The sequence below is a fragment of the Artemia franciscana genome, chromosome 15 (genome assembly GCF_032884065.1).
Source record: "Artemia franciscana chromosome 15, ASM3288406v1, whole genome shotgun sequence".
Lineage (NCBI taxonomy): Eukaryota > Metazoa > Arthropoda > Branchiopoda > Anostraca > Artemiidae > Artemia > Artemia franciscana.
The window spans coordinates 3,700,480-3,717,559 of NC_088877.1; the positions used below are offsets into that span (position 1 = coordinate 3,700,480).

Here is a 17,080-nt window from a genome sequence, read left to right on the forward strand (position 1 = left end):
TTAAGTCAAAGACGAGTAAAAATAAGACCAAATAATAACTAAGGCGTAAATTGAACATAATTCACCATCAATAAGCATAGGAAACCAAGCATCAGAAACATTGCTCTAGTGTTGCTAGTAAAGAGTGTAATCTATTCTTATTATTTCTCCAAAAAGGCTAAAGGAAAATTCGTTAGCCTTGTTAGACATACCGAGAATCAAATATTTGATTGTTGACCCGAATATTTGATTCTGATCAACTTTTTAATAAAAAGTGAAACGTTGAGGGATGTTGGGGGGTGTGTGAGATGAAACCAAAAGACAATATTTGCATTCAGTTTATTAAAAAGATGTATCTTTTATGTCTTAAGAACGATTGAGGGCATTATGTTGAAATTTTCTCAGCATTCTGGAGTGGATTCTGAAAAGTGGTCGGAGGGCAACCAGTCCCCTGGTGGCGTTTTTTGCTTTAGTTTCCCAAAAGACATCTGATCAAGATTTGGAAACAACGATCCTGTTCCAAATTGTCCAAGAGCTTAATAACTATTCTTTCGATGATGACATAAATCCTCAATGTCACAGGGTTAAGGGTTGTAAGCTATCCAAGTTGTGCATTGTTTATATATAATGTTAATTACTGGGAAAAGGGGACATGTTTACTTGGAGGTCTCTGAAACGGCTTAGGGTATTGAGAAAACTTTTCGAAAATTTTTGGCGGACGTTGAACAAAATCAAAACAGGCTATTATTATGCAGGATGATTGTCGAAACGGCACAACATCAATATCTAAGGAACCGCCTGGGGAATTGAGTTGAAACTTTCAAGGCATGCTGGAGGGGATGTTGGAGAGTGACTGGAGATAGCCCCTTCCCCCTAATGCTCTTATAGATGTTTTCCTTTCCTTAATACCTATAGAAATTTCATGAAGCAATTTATTCAAGATAGTCAAAACTTCTAACAATGGGTCCTCCGGGGATTCTGTGTCACCAAGTCCCCTAAGGGCTTTAGGGGGTGTTGTCATGCTTGGAGGCACAGTTATTTGGCTTTTCAACTATTCTGGATAAGACGGATATTCCAAAATTTTGATCAGATATCTTTGGAGGAGCGTAGCCAAAAGGGAATAAGAGGGGAGCTTTGTGCCTATCCTACCACTTTTTAACATCCTTTTCAACTTACCCTGAAAGTTTCAACTTAGTACCCTCAGCCGTTCCTTGGATATTGCTGATATTCTTTTTTCTCAAGAAGCAAGCATATTGTTCGTTTTAATTGGTTTCCTCATCCTTCCCAACATTTCCTTAAAGTCATACCTTAATTCCCTAGTTCTTTTTAGAGATCCCGGATCAAAAATGCCCTCTTTTCCAATAAAATCCAATATATTAACAGAGGGCAACTTGCGCAACTTACAGCCCTTGCCCTGGGACCTAGGGGAACGTCAACCCTTAAGAAATATTTATCTGAGCTTTGGACTATTTTGAACAATATGGTTATCCTAAAATTTTGATAAAATGTATTTGGGGGAAAAGGGACGTGGGAGGCTAGTTGCCGTCTGGTCACTTTTGATTCTTAACAAGTGTAATAGAGCTTTTGATTTCCAATCGAATGAGACCCCTTATTAAACCCCAAAATGAGCAGAATTGATTCCGTAAAAGAGGGGACTGCCCCTTTCTCGTCCCAACCTCCAAATCATGGACGCAGAGACTTCGAAGGGCTTAATACTATTACGCAAATTAATATCCAAAATTAATTTGCTGTATCACACACACACAAACACACACTATATACGTAATAATATAATTACAACGATGCTTAATATACGGTAGTACTAACAACATATATAATAATTATATACGTTTTATTGCGTATATGAGGGGGTTCTCTTCCTCGTCAATACCTCGCTTTTTACGCTAAAGTTTGAATTTTGTTCCTGTTCTTTAAGAATGAACCCTGAATCATAAAGGCCGTTAAATTAGAATAAATAGCTCTTTTGAAAGAACCAAAAAACTTTTGCGTAAAGAGCGAGGTATTAATTAGGGGGGGCAAACCCTCTCATATTAGTAACAATTACAGTTTTTCAAGTTTTAATGTTGCTCCTTACTCTCAGTTGGAAAACTTAGTTTTTTTGTTTAATTTCTGAAGGGTTTTGAAATAATGCTGGGAAATCCAGTGCCCCTTTATGAAAAATTCTCTTCCCCCATGAAAAATTCCACCACGGAAAGATTCTGCCAAGTAACCTCCTCCCCCGACCCCCACCAGAAAAAATCCCCCTGAAAACGGTTCTCTACTTCCCAATAAGCAATACTATATTTAAACAATGGACAAAGTTCATAACTTGCAGCCCTTCCTCCGGGGACTCTGAGGAATTATGTCATCCTCAAAGACATATTTATTAGATTTTTCGACTATGCTGAACAAAATGACTATCTCAAAAATCTGATCCAGTAGTTTTGGGAAAAAATTAGCGTGGGAAGGGGCCTAGTTGCCATTTAGTTTTTGGTCACTTAAAAAGGGCACAGGAACTTTTAATTTAAGTTCGAATGAGTCCTCTCACGATATTCGAGGACCAATGGGTACGATCACCCCTGGAAAAAAAAACAACAAATAATCAAGCATGCTTGATCTTTCTTTTGGCAAAAAAAAGCACAATTCCGTGTTTTTGAAGATAGGAGCATGAAACCTCCACAATATGACTCTCCGATAAGCTGAATCTGACGGTTTGATTTTTATTAAGGTTCAATGACTTTCAAGGGGTGTTTTCTCTTTTTTGAAAATAAGGCAAACTTTCTCAGGCTTTTGAACTTTGATGGGTAAGACTTGATGAAAATTATACATTTGAAGTCAGCATAAAAATTTGATTCTTTCGATCTATCTATAGATATCAAAACTCAGTTTTTTAGAGTTTCAGGTATTATTGGGCTTGGTCGCTCCTTACTTAGAGTTCGTTACCACTAACTGTTTGAAAATTGAAGATGAAATGTTTCAACAAATGTTGTGTTCTTGATAAGTTTATTGTAGTTTTTTTTTGTCCTGATGAAGACGGATATTTGAAATGCGAAACAAGCACTAATGGTGACATCATTGGGAACTCTTGTCTTAAAAGTAAGGGGTTAAATTTCTGTGGAGTATCTAAAAAAATTAGCTTTAGTGACGATGGATATGCCAGAATTATATTTCCAGAGATGATAGCACTCAAAGAGAATTCAAGTATAAAACTAATAGTCGTTGACGATGACAAACTTCTTTCTTATGGCTCTGGTAAAACATTCTCAATTGATAGGTCGTATCGCAATCTTTCTGGTATTAGCATCCAAATGAAAACAAAGAGGAATAGAAAAGCCTATTGCTGTAACAATAGAATAGGCCGTATCTTATCTACATGTCGAAACTGTTACCTATGTAAAAATAATGTGATTATAGACAATGAATTCCTAAGTAAAATAAAAAAAGATTTTGGAAGATAATATCACTAAGCCTTTCATAAGGATGAAATTATGAAAGGCAAAGAACCCAGAAGTGTTATTAGTGCATTTGGTAGTGCACAAACAGATACGATCATTGAAGAAATTAATACCAATGAAAGAAACACATTATGAGCCTGTAGGTGAAAGTGCAATAAAAATCTTGTAAAATTCAAAATGGAATAGTGAATACTGTGCTGTTTATGAAGTAAGAGAAGAGAATAACTACTATGTCAAAAGGGATAAAATTTTGTATTTTATATGACAACATATCGATAAAATTTACCTTTGCATTACTTTGTTTTCATCTCTTTTATTTTTAGGTTACTCATATTTTTTCTTATTTTTCAGACAATGGACCTTGTTTCTTTTTTTTATACACTAATGTTTTGTTGTACTGACAATTCACGAAAGACGAATCATCTCTAATTTTTCCTTTTTTATGCAATGGAAAGATAAATTTCCTTTTAAAATGCACCACAATCAATTGACAGCAATTACGGTTGTACAATATTTCATGGTTCTTCAATGGCGCCTTAGAAAATGGCCTTGAGTATGGAACCACGTTAGAAGTATAGTTTCGATCCCTACTAATGAAAATAAGTAAAATCGCGTGACTTGCGGCAAATATTAAGATTTTGTAAAGACGAAAATAAAGTCATACTACGTTCATTTTTAATATCAAGACCACAGTGAAATCACCAAAACTGAAAATGCGTAAACTCAAACCTAATTGGGCAATAAAATTGCTCAGTTAATGGCAAGCAAACTTAAATGCTAGGAAACACTATATAAGTGCTACACTAGAAGTTTCAAACGAATGACTTAAGCCAAATGAATGATTGCAAAAATCGCCTATACTTGTGTTTATATTGTGACGAGCTCTGTTCGGGCATTCCACACACACTGTTCATTATACCTACCCCTGATTATTTTTTACCCCTGATTTTTTTGATTTTTTTTTATAAGTATAACTACATTATTTAGATAAAATATAAAACTTCTTATCTTCAAACATAAAAGGCTGAAATAAAAGAAATTAAAGCTTGGGCCGCGTCAGGAATAATGGGATACAGACTATTACGATACAGACAAGAATCCCATTATTACGTTTCTTAAAAATATTGAACGATTTCGGCCTCTTAATCATTGCTTTATAGGGTTTATTTTTGCGTTTAAAGATTGTGAAGAGATGATGATATTTTTTTTTAGCTAAAAACTCATTTGTTGCTTTTTTTCCCAAAGCAGGATCTATAACAAGGTTAAGCTTTGGGGAATTGGGGATTAGTGTTATTTTAGCGGGCGCTTTTAATTCATTTCCTATGCACGTTTTATCAATAAAAAGATAAATACAGTGAAACTTAAATTCTTGTAATTACATTTTAAGATACAATGGAAATTCTATTTAAAGATAACTATGTAGGATATAACTGGAAAGGCGTTCCTCGAAGGAGGTTCAGACGGAGTTTTTTTTTCTTTAATGTTTATGCCGGTGGATTCCCTATTAAACGTAGTTTATCCGTTAAAATTGTAACGTTTAATATAAATGTTATGCAAAAATAATACAGTGCTATCTTGTTTAATAGAAACACCGACAATTAATTAACCGGTTATCCCTCTCTAACGGATTAGTCATTGCTATATTTTATTAACACCAAGATTTGGATAGTTATGGTTTTTCTGTTTATTTAAAACTTGGAACCAGCCAACATAATTGTGTAATTTATTGCCGTGATTTCGATCGGGCTAACCTACCAAAAGTTTTTTTTTTAAACTGTTTTGAATACCTCTTTTGTTTAAAACTGTTTTGAAACTGTTTATTTAAAACTTGGAACCAGCCAACATAATTTTGTAATTTATTGCCGTGATTTCGATCGGGCTAACCTACCAAAAGTTTTTTTTTTAAACTGTTTTGAATACCCTTAACTAATTCAACAGCGATTGAAGAAGGATTTTCTTATGATCGACTCCTTGAGCCTTATTGTCAATGAATTTGGAAACAACTAAGACAAAATCGAGTATTCAGTATGAAGCATGTATAAGCATATGCTAATTTTCGATATTTTCCTTCAGCTCCTTTCTTATAAATATGACATTCATATTGGTGTTTTTTTGTCTAGAAAGAATCCGAAAAGGAAGAAAATAAGGCATAAAGAGGAAGATGACGAAAGACAAAAAGGACCACCTTCGTTGTCATATTTTGAGCTTGTGAGTATTCTTCGCTGTACTATTTTATCAATCAGAAATGTGCACTTGTAGAAGAATCTGAGGCTTGCCTGCTGATGTAACTTCAACACAGCCCTAGTTAAAAATGTTGTTAGAGCCACTACTATTTACTCTTTCTCCTAGTTGTAGACTACATCTCTAGACAGGCAAATGGACATGGGATCTGAATTAAAGGACGTAGCTTTTCCAGGACGTAGATTAAAATCTCATACAAGCCGACAAGCGGAAGCTTTACGAATTCCTAAAAAAAAACGCAAATGAAGCTGAGCAGTCCGGACTATGCATCAAGGCTCCAAAGAATATCAAATCAAGGCTGCAATGTAAATTAGCAGTTCAACCATGGGAATTCAAAAAGGAGGTTAATACATATAACAGGTGACAGATTTCAAGTATATATGCAGTACAGTAGCTTCCAGTGGCGAACCTTAAAAAGAATTACGCGCTAGAATATCCCAAGTCAATGCAGCATTTCAGAAACTTTTATACCAGGCTGAAAATCCACAGTATATTTACAGAAGCTGCAACTCTGACTGTTCTAGTGCAATAATTCGTCTGTTCTGAGTTAATCTGTAGAATGGCTCAGGCTAACTACGGAACCAGAGAACAGTCTTACTGCCTTTGAAGATAGCCATCTTTGCTGGATCCTAAGGATCAACAGGGTTAATAATGTCAGAAACGATGTGATTCGCACTCTTACATTCCAACCAGACATCACCTCCGTTGTGAGGCAACGACGATGGTGATACCTTGGACATATCCTTTGCGTGCCAGATCATAGGCTTCCTAAAATAACGTTCCACTATCTACTGGGAGGCACCCGTCATCATGGAAGATCAAAGAACTCGTTCCACAGAACGTACGAACGCGACAGAAATGCCCTCCAAATGAGTTTCGTCCCAGAGTACGAGAAAATCTACGAGGGCCTAATTATCTTAGGTGATAATTAACGCTGCAAGAAAATGGCCACATATTACGATTACTATACCTGTTAAGAATTAGACCTTTATTGTTACTATCGTAATAAATCATTAAAGTAAGCTATTGCTACAAAAGATTGTGCTTATTAAATTAAATTCCATATTAAATTTCCAAAAGTCAGCTTTAAAGTTTCTTTTTCTTCCTTCTGGTTGACATAACTCTGCCCCGAAGCTGAAAGAACAAGTATAGAAGCAGTCATATAGACTACATTATCATTAGCATTTTGTTCTTGTTTGTAATAACTCTTCTTTAATCATAGGCAGCGCAGTATCGCTGCCTACGTAAAGAGCGATGTGGGTACAATGTATTAGTTGTTTATTTTCTTTTTTTGTTTAGACCAGGGCACTTAGTATTGAAGGAGTTGTCGTAGAAACTTCGAAAAGGGCTAATTCGATTGGAAATTGAAATTGCTAGTACCTGTTTTCATAGTCGAAAGTGACCGGAGCGCAACTAACAACCCTCCCACGCTCACCATTTCCTCAAACACATTAACCAAATTTTAGATAGCCATTATATTCAACATAGTTGAAAGACCAGGAAATTATATCTTTTAGGATGACGACACCCACCCCAAAACCCTCAGGGTTGTAAGTTATGTCCTGAGGGCATTTAAGGTTTATATAGAAAGGGTGATTGTATAAACTTCGGAGTGGGCTAATTGGATTGGTAATCAAAGTTCCAGTCCCCTCTTTAAGATTCAGAGTCATTGATGGGTCGTTACCCCCCTTCCCTTGCATCTCGTATTTTCCCTATATGCATCTGATACAAGCTTTGAGATGGTCATTTGTTGCCGTAGAAACTTCTAAAAGGGCTTATTAGATTGAATATTGAATGGCTAGTGCTCCTTTTAATAGTAGAAAGTGATTAAAGGGCAACTAACCCCCCTCTAATGACCACCATTTCCTTAGACACATCCAATCAAAATTTTGAAACTGAAAACAAAATACATTTGAAATGTTTTCACCCTTCTTACTTTCATAAATGAAAAATTATGAAAACCTTAATGAAGAACTGTCAGTATATGTCGATTTAACTGACAGTCTACGGTCATTTGTGTATTTGTTTTTTTCAGTAAAACGCAAATTGTTTTCTGGTCTTGAGAAGGCATACGGATTATCAGCCCTAGTCATGTTAATTTTTGCTCGTTTTGAGTTTGACTCGGCTATTTATTCTAATTTCTGTTCGTTTTGAGTTTCATTTATTTATTGATAGCGATTTGTGGTAATTTTCCGCTTGGTAGATTATTTGACTTTATTATGCTCATTCTTGCGTTAATGCAGCTCTTTACTTTTCTTTTAAAAACTTGCCTTGTAGAAATTTTTTTTAACTGATTTTCTTATTAAGAACGAAGCAGCTTTTCAGTCCAAAGTCAGCTACAGCTATCTCGTCACTAATTTCCAAATGCTTCATGATTGCCTCAAAAATAGAAAAGGTTAAATCGTTGTCAACTTCCTTGTGAATATTTGGCAGATCTGTGTGATATTTATTTATTTATTTATTATTACGAATAGCATCAATGCTTGTCGCAAAAACACAAAAACACAAAATCATAATACTAATCTAAAGTAAATTGGCAACGACAAACTAAACAGCAAAAACGAACGGCAGTTGACCAATTTTTTTAAGTGGTTTTGGGGGATATGATTTGTAATCATGCTGACGAGTAGAGTGATAATGGCTAAATTTGAAAAACAAATTTGGATCAACATCATCCACTCCTTTAAGTATACGAAACACATTTACAAGGTCACTACGACGTCTACAAAACTTCAACGACGGGAGTTGAAGTCTAGATAGTCTCTGCGGATAAGAAAGGCGCTGAAGGTATGGGACCAACCTAGTGGCCCTTCTCTGAACCTTTTCTACCCTATACTAATCCGTTGGATTTAATGGAAACCAAACCGAAGCATCATACTCAAGAAGAGGGCAGACAATTGATTTATATAGTAGTAAGAAATTACGAAAGTTAAACTTGCTAAAGCTTCTCCTTATAGACGACAAACGATAATTTGCATTCTTTATAGTTTCCGAAACATGCTTCTCGAATTTCAGTTGGGTATTTAAAGTAAACATCAAGGTTACGCACTATTTCGTTAGAAGGGATTTGTATGCCAGACAGCTCGTAAGTATGCACAGGTGGGAGTTTACGAGCATAGTCTAGAACAACACACTACGAAGGGCTCATGAACAGGGAATTATACTCGCAACAATAAGTTAGAGAGTCAAGATCCTCCAGTAAAAGTTGCGCATCGTTTTGGTCTCATGCTGGTAGGTAAAGTTTTACATCCTCCACGAACATCTTGACAGTAGAATGCTGAACAGAGGAAGGTAGATCATTGATAAATAAACAAAATAAAATTGGACCCAGGCAGCTACCCTGGGGGATTCCGCTTACCACATCAATTGAGGATGACAAAGCTTTACCAACAACAACCTGCTGAGTTCTCCCATTTAAATGATCACCAATAAATGCAATTGTTTCTTTTTACCGAATTTATAAGCTCCACATTTTTGAAGAAGGATGGGTATTGAAACTTTGTCGAATGCCTTCGAGAAGCCGATATAAATACAATCAAAGGGTAAAGCTAGATCGGCAAAACGTTTAAAATCCAAAATAACCTCAAGAAGCTGAGTATTAAAAGACCTACTTTTCGAAAACCATGCTGAGTAGGATTCCAAAGGTGATTTTCATCAAAATATTTTGAACGCGTGAAACAATCAACTTTTCCATCAATCGGCAAAAAATAGACGTAATTGAAATCGGCCGATAGTTTTTAAAATCTGACTTGGAACCACTTTTGTGGCGGCTTTACCAAGGCCTTCTTCCACCCTGAAGGAAACAGTCCATGCGCCAAAGATAGGTTCAATATATAGGTAAGTGGTTCTGCAATTTCAGGAGCCATTTTTCTTATCATTATGTTCGGGAAACCGTCTATATCGGGCGCTTTAGACGTATCGAATTTTGCAAGAACAGCTTAAACTTCAGTCAATGAGAATTCCGAATCATCAAATGGAGTAAGAATGTCCAAAGATGCAATCGACTCTACTTGAGATGCAAAATTAGCGTCATTTGAATGAATTTGGTGTGTTTTAACAAAAACCGAAGAAAAAATTTGATTAAAAATAAGGGCCTTCTAAGAATTACTATCAATCTTTTGGTGTGTATCCGGATGTGTGAACGTAAAGTGTAGATGATGCAAGGTTAGTCTTATTTTTATTTGCATATTTCCAAAATATTTTAGGTGATACGGTGCTTGAGTTAATAAAACGCGACTCAAGCTCTTTACGATTAATCCTAAGAAGCCGAGTGACCTTGTTTCTGGCTAATGTATACGCATGCCATTCACCTGGATCCTCTTACAACTGAGTATTCGAATGTCCTTGCCTGACTACTTTACTATGTCGTGACTCAATATACGACCGCCAAAGACTATTTTTTTCACGTGTTGCTTGGAGTATGTGTCTTGAAAGCTTAGGTTTATTTCTACGACCGGACAAATTTTTCACCAAAGGAACAAATTTATCCCTATATTCCATCAACACTTTTTTTTTTACAAAATCAAACGCTGTGTCCGGAGAAACATGATTATTTTTTAGTTCATACATGATATTAATACGAAATTAATTGTCGCATTGCTTCATAATCGGCTTTAGCAAAATCATGCCATTAAAACTCAAAACCTCTCTGTAGAGCATCAATGTTCATGTAGATATCAAGCACAACGTGATCACTTTTACCTAAAGGCAGACGGAAATTTATACTCAAAATATCATCGATTGACTTGGTAATAACCAGACCTAAAATTGATGGAATAGCATCTTTCCTGACTCAAGTTGGCCTGTCAATATGCTGGTATAAGGACACATCATCCAATCTATCTAAAAATTGCTGCTCATACGATGAAGTGGACTGACTCGTACTTTGTGCACTCCAACCTATCAAAAGTAAATTGAAGTCACCTAGAGTAAGGAACTTTGAACTAAGACAAAGAAGACGAAAAATAAACGATAGAATATTGGCATTATTAATTGGACTCGATAAACTCACAGTAGAACTACGATAAAAGGCTGCAATACACATGTAAGTACTATGATAGGGCAATTTAAGATCAACCAAAAGACACTCCGACTCTGAGTCTACTAACGAATCAACAACTACAGAAAACTTAATAGAACCATGAATATTAATACAAATGCCTCTTTTATATGAATTATTAGATATTAAGTTATACCGTGGTAGCTGCTGAAAATAAATAGAAGGTTCACTGAAATGTTTTAATAAAACTTCAGTAACAACAACTAAATGTGGTTTACGTTGCTTTATTAGCTCGCTAAACTTTTCCCATTTAGATGACAGGCAGTCTGCATTTTTATAAGTTATCAAAAATTTATCACTCGGACACTTCAACTTTTTAGGGAGTCACTCTTGCATGCTCTTGTAGCTGCTTGGGGTTTCACGAAAAGAGTTATTATTCACAAGGGTTAGTCCGTTTTTGCTACGTTTTATCTTCCAGTTAGTTTCACAAGCGTCCAACTTCGATTTCAGCTCTTGTTTCAGGGCATAGTACTTCTCTTTTTCCATCAGTTCAATGGTAAGGTCATGAGAGACTTTGAACGATTGGTATGTAGTTTGATACTTGCAGTCTCGGACATCAGAAAGAAACAAGTTGTATCTCGTTCTACCGGTGTCTTGAACATCAACTTAATAGGCCTGATCCTACCAGGCGTATGTTTACCAAGTATAACTGAGTAACTACATTTCGCAGGGCCTATTAAAAGTAGCTTTTCGTTGAAAAATTTGCAATCGGTCTCATTTTGTTGTCTATGAGATGGCAAAGTAGAGTTTTCAGCTAAACCAAACACGATCAGGTTTTTCTATTTTTCCACAAGATATAACACATAAACTGAACTTAAGTTTGAGCTACTGACACTGATTTCCCTGTCCTTTTCACAAACTTTTCAGTTAGGCTTTTTTCCAAGCTCTGACAATTCACTCCAATTAGGTTCTCGGTGAAATGCTGGACGTCAGAAAGTGTGCACTTATTTTTCAGGTCTTTCTCGATTTCAGCTACTTTCCGTTGGATAGGCTCTAATAAGGCGCAAAACTTATCCTCCATTGCCTTAAATGACGTTTGCATTTCACTCCTCAAAATATCTTTCATTTCTGCAGATGTCAGTCCTTGGTTGATTGAGTTTTTCTGTTGTTTACATACAGGACAGAACCAAAGTGACCTGAGCCTGCAAGTCATTTTTGTGAATAAGTTGTATTCTGGCTCTGTCATTTCCAAGCATACGATGCATACCCAGGATTCGCACCAGTCGCCAAGCAGTGCAAAATCGTCATCTTGCAATTTGGAGTCACAACCTTTGCACTCATTAACACCTTTTTTGGACAAATATCTATGTCTTTTTTCGGCAACTGAGTTAGACGGTCCTTTATTTTTCTCCATGACTGTACCGTTCTATATAGTAACAACAGTGCGCGCGCCAAGTTTGAAACCAAGCGCGCACGTGGGCTAAGTCAAACAAGGTTAAACCGAAAAGTCCTTAAACAGCAAGATTGACCTTAAAAATGGGAGTTAGGGTAATAAACCAGTCTATAGGGTCACTAATCAGCAAAGCAGGTAAGCAGATTGATACTTATTACCTCTGATTTTTGAAGATTTTCGGATTACACGTTTAAGATAAGTAAACAGCGTTGCCAACCAACATTCACTGCGGGTTAACAACAAAATATTAGATATGTATCTAGTATTTCAAGGATATAGCCCACTTTTCTTCTCCAATTTCTATGCTGATTTCCTAAACGCAATCAGACTTTAGTACTTTTTCCCAAGTTATTAACAGCCTTGAATTTCTATTCAAATTTGTCATTTCCAACTACCCTATTGTCTATTTTGCCAATGTATCCAATGATGTTTTTTTTTAGCCAGGATGTGTTTTTTGTATACATCATAAACAGTGGTAATTGATTACATGTAAAAACAGATTGTGGCACATCAAACCCTCCTAGGACATAATAGAATGAGCAAAAATAGGATAAAGCAGCATTCAAATACATGTCCAGCTAGACATTTGTGCCTAGAAAGATTTTTGGCAAGGCATCTATGTCCAGGCAGTCTTTGTTTCAGAGGCAACGCCCTAGCGTTGTTTATAGCAAAGAGAGACATGGCCTCAATGCCTTGTAGTTTATTTTTGCAGAACCACTTTACATGGAATTGTAGTCGTATAAACTTTGCATGACCCTTTTTAACAATCAGAAGTGATTGGAAGGTAACTAGCCTCCTCATGCGTCCTTTTTTCCCTCGAATACATTCGATCAAAATTTTGAGATTTCTGTTGTGTTTAAAATAGTTCCGAGGTCGAATGACTTTAACTCTGGGGTTAACATAGCCCCCCCCCCCACAGAGCTCTCGTGGTAAGGGCTGGTAGTTAAGCAAGTTGCCCGTCGTTTACAGATCAGTTTTAAATGAGAAAAAGGGACATGTTTGATCCTGGGTCTCTAAAAGGGCTTAAAGTATTAAGGTACAACTTCGGGTAAACTTTGAGAGAGATTTCGAAAAAATAAAAGACTCTGGGTGCACGCTGGCTGACAAAAATGAGAATCAGTAATATAAGAGAAGCGGCTGTGGATATTAAGTTGGAGGTTTCAGGGTACATTGAAGAGTGATCCGACCAACCCCTCCAATTGCTCTTTTCTGTTGCAAGCTTTTCTCAAGAGTGATGAGATATTCAAAAGCCATTTTATTCCAAATAGTCAAAAGGTCTAGTATCTTTGCCTCCAGGGATACCACAACCACATACAGTCGTAGGAAAAAAAATTGTACAATTTGCACATTGTTCCCGCGCAGGATTTAATAATAGGAAAAGGGGGACTGTTTGATTCTGAAATGAAATATGAAAATGAAAATGACTGTTTTAAATACATCTATTATTATCAAAAAGGCGTTTCTACAGTATATTAAGAACAGCTGAGGAAATTAAGTTGAAATTTTCAGGACATGTCGAGGGGAGATTTTGTAGAGTAATCAGAAGACAATCAGCCCTCTTCACCCTTTTAAGATATCCCTCCCCCCAGAAAATGGTAGAAATTTTGAAGTCATTCTTTTCAAAGTATTCAAGACTTTGAAAAATTTTGTCTCTCAGATACAATTCCCCCAACAGCCCCCCCGGGCCAGGAATGTAAATTATGCATTTTGCCTATTTTTTACATGCTGGTTTTACTATTGTGAAAGAAGAGAATATCTGGTTTTGGGCATGTCCAAAAAGACTAAGGGCATTGAAGAAAAATTTCAGTGACTATTGATGGGTATGTTGAACTAAATCAAAAGACATTATGTGCATCCACGTTATCAAAAGGCGTATCTGTAATATCTTAGGAATGGGTAAGGGTATTAACTGGAAATTTTCAGAGCCACTACCACTGTTATTGTAACCTCAACTGTGAATACTTGCAACTACCAAGAAAAATTTAAAGGAATATTGAGGGATATGTTGGACTAAATCAATAGACACTATGAACATCCAGGTTATCAAACAGCCTATCTGCGATTTCTTAGGAATGGGTAAAGGTATTAAATCGAAATTAACACAGCTACTACTGCTATTAATGTAACTTCAACTTTTAATGCGTACAACTATGACTACTTGCAACTGTTGCTGCGACTACTTTTTTTAACACATCTGCTACTATGGCTGAAAATAGGCCTAGTTGCAATTACGAATGTAACAGCTTAAGACTAAGATAAGTTGAGTCTTCAAATACAACAAATTGTGACTGTGACTACTTTTACTTGCCACTACTTTCGGGAAATGTTGGGTGGGGGGGATATCGAACAAAAGCAAAAAAACGCTATGTCGTCATATGGGTATATCGAGCAGTATATCTCGAATGTAATAGAGATCTCCTGTTAACACTGGCGAAACTTTCCAAAGAACTAATGTTTTAAATAATTAGAAGATTTAACACCTTTGCCTCTGGGTATACTTAAAACTTCCAGGAATGCTATTGCTACTACTGCTGTAACTGCCATTGTCCTCACCGCTTGCGACTACTATGACTTTGACTATTTAACTATACAAATTTGACTATTATTCCTGTGACTATTACTCCTAACGATTGCTTGCAGGTGTTACTGCCTGCGGCTCAGACTGCAATTAATTGCATGTAGAACTATGGCTACTTTTAACTACGGCCTCTTGCGACAGCTTATATTATTACATTTAACTGTGACTGGAATTTCATGTTCTTTAGACACCAGTTACTTGTGATTGCGACTGTGACTACTTACATCTGCGTCTGCGACTACGTGAGGCTTTCACCACTTGCAATTTTACCTACTTGTGACAGCGAATGTTCGTAACTGCAATTACTTGTGATTGTTGCTGCAACTAAGGCTCCTTGTGATTGCAACTGTGACTACTGTGTATTAGAACAACTTGCAGCTTGGACAACTTATGACATTGACTGCTTGAAGACTTGAATACATTTGACTATGACCACTTTAGATTGCCGATATTTACGACTGTGACCAATTGCAACTGCGAAAAGTTAGGACTGCTACAGTTACTACTTGCAACTACATGGACTAATGCAACTTGACTGCTACATGTGACTGTGATTACTCGGCTGAACTCTACTGAAATGATTTTCAGAAAGTTTTAAAGAATGTTTTTTTGTAGGGCATCCAAGGTAAAACCCTTTGACCGGTAGCTCAACGGGTTATAGTCCCGCTATTTGATTCAACAATTTAGAATAATATAGTAACAAGAAAATTCGTCATTTTTTTTATTAGTAAATAAAAACTTTTCGAAAACGAAGTTTTTGAAAGAAAAGTAAAGGCCATATTAAACTTATGATCAAAAGAACTAGCCACCTACATTAAATCAAACTCATAACGACCAGAGTCCACTACCAAAGAATAAATGAAACCGAAAACGAATAGAAATTAAATAAACAATCATAGCAAAAAACATGCAACAGGTACTAATATAAATGAATGATTAAATCTTAAAACGAGTAAAGCTTAATTTGAATATGCAAATCAAGCTTAAGACGAACACAAATATTTTGTTATTGAAGCATAAATGAAGTCGAAAACGAACATAAATTAAATACACAATCATAGCAAACAAATATACAGTAGGCACTAATATAAATAAGAATTAAATCTTAAAACAAGTGAGATTTAAATAGAATATGCAAATCAAGCTTTAAAAGAACGAAAATCACTACAAAGTAGAGTTAGGGTTTTGCCTCCTTCTTTCACTGTAGAAGTCCAAAACCTACTGCAACATCGGCGCTTTACTGAAAATTTTGTGTCTTGAATAGTCTTGTAAAGTACAAATGAAATCAAGCCGAATATTTGATATTTACTGATATTAATTGTTCAAAGATCATCAGTTCACGATTTTATTTCACTGTAATTTTGATTTTCATTTTCAATGCTATAATAAATGGAAAAGAAAATATTTATGGTACAAATCATTTTCAGTGAAACGCCAATGACGTTTTTGACTTTTTGACTTTAGACTTTTACAGTTAGGGAAGGGGTCATTATCCAAATTTATGTTTGTAGTAAAGCTATATTTGTCCCGAGCAACCTTGGAAAGAACTAATAAAATTTAACTGAATATTTGATATATAATGATATTAAATACTGAAAGCTCACCAGTTCAAAAATTTATTTTACTGCAATTTTTATGTTTATTTTCAATTTTGTAATAAGTACAAAAGAAAATATTTGTAGTATAATTCGTTTTCAGTAAAGCTCTTATGACTCAGTAATTTTTATGCTTTTACAATGAAAAATGGAGGCAATACCTATACTCTTGTTTTTAGTGATATTTATTCATGTCAAGCTTGATTTGCATATTCAGTTTAATATTCATTGGTTTGAAGATTTATTTATTCATTTATATTAGTACACTTGTTTTCTTTTGCTATAATTGTTTATTCAAGTTCTGTTCGTTTTGGGTTTCATTTATTCTATAGTACTGATATCTGGTCGTTCTGCGTTTGATTTATTGTGGGTTCCTGTTTCTTCTGATCTTACGTTTAATATGGTCTTTACTTTTCTTTGAAAAAAATTCTTGCTCGGAAAGTTTTCTTTAATTAATTTCTGTTCGTTTATAATTACCAAAGTTTCAGATTTTTCAAAATCATCTATTTCAAAATAATTTTTGTTCCGGAATAAATTCTAAATTAAAACTTTATGTGCCTGGAAACAGTCTTGGCAAGAAAATTATAAAATTAAACTGAATATTTCGTCTATAATGATATTAATTGCTGAAAGCTCGTTAGCTCAAGATTTAATTTCACTGCAGTTGTCATTTGATTTTCGAATATTTATAATATAATTAGTTTTAGTAAAGTGCCAAATACACAGTAGACTTTCTACTTTTACCACTAAGGAAACGGGCAGTAGCCAAACTTATTTGAT

General features: G+C 35.5%; 1 protein-coding gene across 4 annotated transcripts in view; it reads left to right on the forward strand.

Moving 5' to 3' along the window:
* Positions 1–17,080, forward strand: part of LOC136036715 (ATP-dependent translocase ABCB1-like) — a 207,981-nt gene that overhangs the window by 15,461 nt on the left and 175,440 nt on the right. For 2 of the 4 annotated variants that reach the window (XM_065719053.1, XM_065719051.1), the window contains one exon: positions 5,555–5,642. The exons of the other annotated variants lie outside the window; for them this stretch is intronic. Coding sequence is in view for 1 of the 2 variants with exons in the window: in XM_065719051.1 (XP_065575123.1) it covers positions 5,555–5,642 (88 nt within the window). In the remaining variant the exon portion in view is untranslated. The remainder of the gene's footprint in view (positions 1–5,554; positions 5,643–17,080) is intronic. 4 annotated transcript variants of the gene reach the window in all.